General features: G+C 32.8%; 1 protein-coding gene across 1 annotated transcript in view; it reads right to left on the bottom strand.

Annotated features, from left to right (window-relative positions):
• The window catches only part of FAM98B (family with sequence similarity 98, member B), an 89,721-nt gene that overhangs the window by 1,867 nt on the left and 78,796 nt on the right, over positions 1-9,058 (bottom strand). The window contains exons 6-7 of the mRNA XM_012649120.1: positions 2,580-2,747; positions 53-179 (exon numbers count right to left, since the gene is read on the bottom strand). Of these exons, the coding sequence (XP_012504574.1) occupies positions 53-179; positions 2,580-2,747 (295 nt within the window). The remainder of the gene's footprint in view (positions 1-52; positions 180-2,579; positions 2,748-9,058) is intronic.

Below are 9,058 nucleotides of genomic sequence, written 5' to 3'. Positions count from 1 at the left end.
CCCCAGCCACCTCTTCCACCCCCACCACCTCCTCCTCTACCACCACCTCCACCACCACCACCACCCCAACCACCCCTTCCGCCGCCTTCTTGTCTCTTTTGCCAAGGGGGCATTTCGGGGGGTGGTGGTTCAATTTCATTTGGCCGTCCTCCCCTGTCAGGCACCCTTCCCATCAGCACCTGTGTGAAGAAAAATTTTCTTTTAGTTCCTAATATTTTAAAAATTAAAATTTACATAAAGGTTTCCAGTGATATTAAAGTTATTGTTTCTAATAAGCCAAATATTTAAGGACATGAAAGTATTGAACATAGCAGTACAAATTAATATTAAAAATACAAGCACGGGGGGATAGAAAGAGATTTGTCAAAGGTTACAAAATTACAGCTAGATAAGAAGAGTAAGTTATAGTGTTCTATAGCAGTATAGGCTGACTATAGCTAACAATAATATATATTTTCAAATAGCTAGAAGAAGGGTATTGAATGTTCCCAACACAAAGAAATGATAAATATTTGACATGATGGATATGCCAGTTACCCTGATCTGATCAGTATATATCAATATGTATGTATCTTGTAAGTATGTACGATTAGTAGGTATTAAAAAAATAAATTTAAAAAAGGAAATATAAAAAAAATGTGTGATATATGACAAATTCCTCAGAATGGTATTATTTTTAAATAATCTGGGGGAGTATTCTGAAATTTAAGGGCTTGTTAATTTTCTCTCATTTAAATTTGTTTAGCAAATTCATTACAAATGTAGTACCCATCTAAGAAATGTTTCTTCATAAAACATTTTGAATATTCACAAACTACATACCCTACATTAATTAACTTCATATCCATCTATACAACTCTGGACTTTCCATTCCATTGATTTGGTAATGGATAATCCAATAAAAGACTGAATCCTCAGCACAATTTCAACAAAGTATGAGGAATATATGATAACATGGGGATGTAATGAGGTCAGAGATTAATAACTATAATTAATCCCAGGTTATCACTGAAAAGAGATATTAGGATTCTCAAATATTTCTTTCTTTTGAGAAACTTAAGCTCACTTACTTTGATGATACTAGTTACTACATTATTATAAGGAAAATAAAGAGTTGATATACTTCCTTAACCATGCTTTACAAAGCTTTGAAAAATAAACCAGGGAAGAGTTTAGTTTGAGCATCCAAACTTCTGTAGAAAGGAGCTACTTTTATAAGCCCATGAGCAGAGGGAAAGATAGAAAGCCTGCCCACCCCAGCCAAGGGGAAGCCAATAGCTTCTTTCTAGTATCTTTTTGGAAACAAGGTAAAACAGTAACTGCCTCAGCCAAAATAACCAATGAATCAGTTAGGTTCCAATTCCATTAATCATCTAATCAAAACCATATTTAGGAATTTATGTCATACATGAAAGACAAAAAGTAGAACATCCTCACTGTAGGTTCTAAATATGCAAACATTCTTTTAAAGTCAGCAATAATGTCCTAACTAACAAATCCAAAAAATACCCTTTCTTGATTGTTATTCTCACTGGTCTCTACCAAAAATGATATATTGGTGGGCATATGGAAATGTTGCTCCAAGAAGTGATCATAAGATTACCTTCAAATAATCAGACTACAAATTATAAACTCAAAAAAGAGATAGGCAATGTCACTTAAAGAAGTGGAACTCTTAATCCAGCAAGACTAGATTACAACCCAAGGCAAGATATTAAGTAACACATTTAAAGAAAGAACACTTTCAGAAGATAGAGGGGGTCGATCCAAAATGGAAGCACAGAGGCAAACAATAGTGATTCCTAACTTAGCAATAATTAGTAAACTGACTTTAAAAACAACCGTTCCTCTGACAATTATCCTATCTCAAGTTACACTGAGTAAGAAATGATGCTTGAAAATTATCCAAATCCCTTACTTCTGATTTTTTGCTCTTTTGCAATAAGGTGTGTCATGAAGTGCTCTACCTAAATAGAGAGGACATGCTAGCTGAGCTGACATTAACATTCTAGATTATATTAGTGTTATTGCTGTTGTAAAGTAAAAAAATTCACACTCCTTGAGCTTTTTTAACTTAAGACCACTGTCAGAGAAATAGATTTATACTACAAATCAGGAAACAGAAGCTCAAAGAGATTCAGTAACTTGCCCAGGGGGATTCCTCTAAGAAAATAATAGAGCTAGACTGTGAACCCAGATTAGTTTGACTCCAAAGCATGTACTCTTCTAACCTTTACACCAAGGATATAAGGAGTCTGTCAGTACCTGAAACAATTCCTAAAGATTCTTACTGACCAAAAAAAAAAAAAAAAATGATTATTTTTTGGGAAGAAGGAAGATAATTCTTGCTAAAGCTATCGATAAAAACAATTCTTAATTCCTCTAATTCAGATAAAAATTTGATTTAATAAATGAATACACACACAAAAAACATAACCAAGCCTAATATACTGAACGCCCTCTGCCACTCTCTTCTAGGAGTTTACCAGGTCACAAAAAGAATGTGGATTAAAATCTGTAAAAACATCAAATGAAGATATTATCAATCCATTCTCCACTGTGCTGAAAGAAACACCAACCTTATTAATGGCACATGCCGTCTTCTCCCGGCTAGCGCCACTACTTGTTCTAATGATCTTGGATAGATCTTCACGAGCAGCAAGCAGATGTGCCATTGTAATTGTTGTCTTGGGTGACAAAGCGTAACGCTTAGGCTGATAAATCCTTGCTATGTCATCTGTTTTTACCTAAATGACAAAAGTTAGGTAAAAAAGGAACAAAGGTAAATTTTAATGAAAGAACAATAGAAATCATAATCTTCAGAAAGAAAAAAACAAGATAATCAACAAGCAAGAAATAGGAAAGAGCAAAAACATCTAAATATCTGATAATAATTTATATGTAGAATGACAAAATAAGTCAACAAATGCTAACAGAATATAGAACTACTAGCAACAATTTATTTAAAAATATAACAAAAAAGATTCTATTCATATTAACAAAATCAAAATACCTAAAATTCGTTTACCAAAAACACATATGGGACCTCTAAAAAGAAAACATCAGTAAATCTTGTAAAAACAAAAGGAAAAGTGGTATAAAGGGTGAGAAATACCAAGTTTCTGGATGGAGACATTGAATATTATTGTCAGTTCCCCCCAAATTAATTTATAATCCTATTGAAATGGTTTTTGGGAGAATGAAAAAAAAAAAGATGAATCTAAAGTTAATTCAGAAAAACTAAATATGTAAGAATGACTAGGAGAATTTTGAAAAAGGGGAGTCCTACCAGATACTAACGTGCAATATGAAATTACCATCATTGTCTTAACAGCCAGCATTCATTGAGCATTTATTAAATGTGCAAGGATGCTCACTTAGTAGGCATTGTTTCTTTAATCCTCAAAACATCCTTTTAGGGTGGGTGTTTTTTATTATCCCTTTTTGTAGACAGGGGGAAAAAATGAGGCATAGAAAGTTCAAGTCAGTTTCCCCAAAATACAGAGTGAATCCCAGCTCTGCCTGATTACTTAATAAAGGCCCACCTGACCCTCAAGCACAGGTATACAGATAACAGTGTACTATCCTACCTCAGTCTAATTAATTGGAACTTGGGAATTAAAAAAAAAATGAAACAAAATAGACAACTGAGCCTCAGAGTCTCATAAATGTATGAATGCAATAAATTATAAACGAGGCATCACAGATTAATGAGAAAAGAAAAGGATTATTTTTTAAATGTGCTGGAATGAACAGGTAGCTGTCTGTAAAAAAACAATGACAATAAAAAGGCGCACTGTATAACAAAGGGAATTCCAAAGAGAATAGTTAATTGAGGTTTTATTTTAAATTTAAAAATTTAACTGTATGATAAAAATTAAAATTTCTATACTTCGAAAGGTATAAAACAAAATCAAAAGACAAGTAAAAAATTTTCAACAAATAAAACTTGCAAACTTCCTTCACATATATTAATAAAAAGTTCAAACAAAAGGAAAACTGGTATAAAGGGTGAGAAATACCAAGTTTCTGGATGGAGACATTGAATATTATTGTCAGTTCCCCCCAAATTAATTTATAATCCTATTGAAATGGTTTTTGGGAGAATGAAAAAAAAAAAGATGAATCTAAAGTTAATTCAGAAAAACTAAATATGTAAGAATGACTAGGAGAATTTTGAAAAAGGGGAGTCCTACCAGATACTAACGTGCAATATGAAATTACCATCATTGTCTTAACAGCCAGCATTCATTGAGCATTTATTAAATGTGCAAGGATGCTCACTTAGTAGGCATTGTTTCTTTAATCCTCAAAACATCCTTTTAGGGTGGGTGTTTTTTATTATCCCTTTTTGTAGACAGGGGGAAAAAATGAGGCATAGAAAGTTCAAGTCAGTTTCCCCAAAATACAGAGTGAATCCCAGCTCTGCCTGATTACTTAATAAAGGCCCACCTGACCCTCAAGCACAGGTATACAGATAACAGTGTACTATCCTACCTCAGTCTAATTAATTGGAACTTGGGAATTAAAAAAAAAAATGAAACAAAATAGACAACTGAGCCTCAGAGTCTCATAAATGTATGAATGCAATAAATTATAAACGAGGCATCACAGATTAATGAGAAAAGAAAAGGATTATTTTTTAAATGTGCTGGAATGAACAGGTAGCTGTCTGTAAAAAAACAATGACAATAAAAAGGCGCACTGTATAACAAAGGGAATTCCAAAGAGAATAGTTAATTGAGGTTTTATTTTAAATTTAAAAATTTAACTGTATGATAAAAATTAAAATTTCTATACTTCGAAAGGTATAAAACAAAATCAAAAGACAAGTAAAAAATTTTCAACAAATAAAACTTGCAAACTTCCTTCACATATATTAATAAAAAGTTCAAACAAAAGGAAAACAGGACTCTATAGACAAAAAAAAAGACATAAATAGAAATTTCAAAAAGAAATTCAAATGACTAATAAGCTTATGAAAAAAAGTTCAACTTTACCAATAATAAGGATATAAAAATTAAAACTAATCTTTTAAACCATCAAATTAGCAATAAAGTCAATAACTCTAAACATTAAAGAGGTTAAAGTGAGACAAAATATCATTTACCCTACTGTTAGGAGTTTAAATTCATATAAGCTTTCTGGAAAATAATTTGGTCAAGGGAAACAAGAGCATTAAGAGTCATAACCTTTGACATAATAAATTTCCTTTTAGGAATCCATGATAAGAATATACTTTGAAATTTACATGTAAAAATTATACATAGAAATATCCTGGTGTAGGGTAATATAGGAAAAAAATGTTTAAAATAAGAGCATTAGGTAAATTATTGAATCACTATGTGATAAATATAATGCAGCCATAAAGAGGACACTGAAAGGAATGAAGTACTGTTACATGCTACTTCATGGATGAACCTTGAAAACATTATGCTAAGTGAAAGAAACCAGACACAAAAAGCCATATATTGTATTATATGATTCCGTTTAAATGAAATGTCCGGAATAGGCAAATCCACAGAGATAGAAAGTACATTATAGCAGTGGTTGCCAGGGAATGGAGGTAAGGAGAATTGGGAATGACTGCTGAGAGGTGCATATGTCATTTTGAGTTGATGGAAATGTTCTGCAATTATCTATCGGCAGGAGTTACACAACATAGTGAAGAGACAAAGAAAACCACTGAATTGTACACCTTAAAACGGTGAACTTTATGTTATGTGAATTATATCTCAAAAAATAAATTAAAAATTAATTTTAAAAAGAGTACTGAAATAGAACTTTTAGAGATACCAGATGATGGTCACAAAATACTTAGTGAAAAAAGTAAACTATAAAATTATACTCACAGTATTACCTCAATACTAGCAAAATAATAGAGAAAAGAAACTAGATTAACCTTACTAATAAATGGGTATAATCTTTTTGAAGAACAACTCTAGAGTATGCATCAAAAGCCTTAAAATCATGGATATTTTTTAATCAAGAAATCGCTCTGAACAAAAATTTAGCTGCCAAGGATTTCAATAAAGGGTCAAACAAGACACAAGAATTAGAGGAAACCTCAAAGTCTATCAACAGAGAAAGAGAGAGAGAGAGAATGTATGCGTGTGTATACATATGATAAAATATTGTACAAAGACTTAAACTGCTGTAGAACAATATTTGATGTCAGTCATTCAACAATATCAGACACATTTTTCCATCGTGAAACTAGGGAGGAAATGATAAATTAAATTTAATAAGAAAACTTAGAGTACATGTAATCATATAATCAACTGAAAAAGACCAAACAAAAGGTATAAATTCATCCATAAATAGCCTAAGAAAAAATACTTTAAAAAATCTTCTAGACTAAGGAAAAAAGAACACATAACCTCCCTGTCCTAAAACACGATGAAAAAGACCGAGAGGAAAATAAAATATCAAGATATTTCCTAAAGGAATATTCACTCGAAGCTCTCATTTAAGGCCAGTAAAGGGTCAACATGCCCATGAATCCATGTCACTCTGAATGTTCAAAGAAAAGAATATGTCAAAACTCATTTGTTTTGGATTTCTCTGTAATCTTAAAGTCCACATTGAAAATATCCTCTCGGCATGTTAAAACAAATTTAATGCCACTACCTTTCACAATTTGCCTTATATTCCTAAATTTCTTTTTCTCAATATAATTCTATTAGGTTAAACTGGAGACCCAACAAATACACAACCTCTAGTAAGTTTCTGGAGGTCAATAAAACTGATAACTCCCACACATCTGAACTCTATTCCATTTCTTAAGGAAATCAAACAGTTACTCCAATGACACAGACAGCCACATCCCTAGAGTTTATCCTAGTGCACATGCAAAAGAGAATAAGACTTTAACCACTGGAGAAGCTCATTAGGTATTACAGACATAGAAATCTCCTAAAAATGTTCTATACCTAATCATAGAGAATACTAAGAGGCTCATCCAGAACCGGGTACATAGTTTGACATAACAAGGTGCTGAATGTTTACTGAAAGAAAATACATGAATGATCTATCTTCAACTCTACCTTATATTAATATAATCCAGTTCTAGTCGCTCATCACTTTTCTGTATCTGTCTGACAGGTGTTTAGAAAGAGACTCTATTCAAAATATGTGAGGGAGGATTTCTAGGTAAACAAGTCAAACTGAACACACCAAATTATAAAAAGGTACACATATCCTACAACAAAGAGAACGAAAGAGAGAGATATATTTAAGAAAACCAAAATTTCAGCAAATGAAATCTGGAGCTGGAAGTCAGAGTTAACTCAAAGTCCATTTGTAGAACAGTCTATTTCTCTAACCCTGGTGCCATGCTGCCACTTCTTCTCTGGCCAAAGGGGGAAAAAGGGGCATAGAAAAAAATGAGATTTCCCTTCTTGAAAAAATAAGTAGCTACAGAGAAAAGATTTCTGCATGTTGGCATTAAGAATTTCCACAAAGCACAACAGCCAGCTCCAAAGCGTGATGTTAACAATCCAAGTGACTGTAGTTCCCACTAGGTTTTTCAGTGCTTTACTCTTAAATATGGACAACCAAGGACTACCATGAAAGCCTTCTGAAAAAAGCCAGCAAGAGAGAGATCAAGAAAAACAAACAACTAAACAGAAAATTACCCAGGAGGAAACAGAGATAATTGAAGGTGAAAAAAAAAAAAAAATCTCATCTTCATTCAAGAAGACAGCATGTCCAAAAATAAGAAAAAAATTTTGAAAATTTAAAACAATGCAGACAAAAACACATAATGGGGAAAGGATGACCTCTTCAATAAATGGTGCTGGGAAAATTGGATAGCCACACGCAGAAGAATGAAACAGGATCCCTATCTCTTGCCATATATAAAAATTAACTCAAGATGGATTAAGGACCTAAATATAAGACCTGAAACTCTAAAAATTCTGGAAGAAATTATAGGAAAAACTCTTCCAAACATTGGTTTAGGCAAAGAATTTATGACTAAGACCCAAAAGGAAAATACAGCAACAACAAAAATAAATAAATGGGACTTAATTAAATTGTTTCTGCACAGCAAAGGAAATAATCAACAAACTAGACAACCTACAGAATGGGAGAAAATATTTGCAAACTATACATCCAACAAAGGGCTAATATCCAGAATCTACAAAGAACTCAATCAAATCAGCAAGGAAAAAAATAACCCCATTTAAAAGGAGGCAAGACATGAACAGAATTTTTTTAAAACAAGACTTACAAATGGCCAACAGACATATGAAAAAATGCTAAACATCACTAATCATCAGGGAAATGCAAATTAGAATCACATGAGATACCACCTTGCTCCTATCAGAATGGGCATTATTAAAAAATCAAAAAACAACATGTTGGTGTGGATGTGGTGAAAAAGGAACCCTTATACACTGTTGATGGGACTGTAAATCAGTACAATCTCTGTAGAAAACAGTATGGAGAGTCCTTAAAGAACTAAAAGTAGACCTACCATTTGACCCAGCAATCTCACTACTGGGTATCTACTCAATGGAAAAGAAGTCATTATATCAAAAAGACACCTGTACCCAAATGTTTATCACAGCACAATTCACAACTGCAAAGATATGGCATCAACATAAGTGCCCATCAATTGATGACTGGATAAAGAAAATGTGGTATATAATATATACCATGGAGTACTACTCGGCCATAAAAAGGAATGAAATAATGTCATTTGCAGCAACTTGAATGGAACTGGAGAACATTATCCTAAGTGAAGTATCTCAAGAATGGGAAAACAAATACCACATGTTCTCACTAATAAGTGGGAGCTAAATGATGAGTACACATGGTCATAAAGTGGTGTAAAAGACACTGGACACTAAGAAGGGAGGAGTTGGGGGGGTTGAGGGATAAAAACTCACCTATTGGGTACAATGTACACTATTCTGGTGACAGGCACACTAAAAGCCCTGACTTCAGCATTATACAATTCATCCATGTTGTGCTCCCTAATATTTTGGAAATAAAAATTCTTTTTTAAAAAACTCATTCTTAAAAAGAATTAATGTAATTCGAGTTTACGAAG

This window comes from Propithecus coquereli, unplaced genomic scaffold, assembly GCF_000956105.1.
Source record: "Propithecus coquereli isolate 6110/MARCELLA unplaced genomic scaffold, Pcoq_1.0 Scaffold3, whole genome shotgun sequence".
In the NCBI taxonomy this organism is placed as follows: Eukaryota; Metazoa; Chordata; class Mammalia; order Primates; family Indriidae; genus Propithecus; species Propithecus coquereli.
Note: the sequence above shows the minus strand (reverse complement) of the source record. Positions and strands in the feature narration are given on the sequence as shown.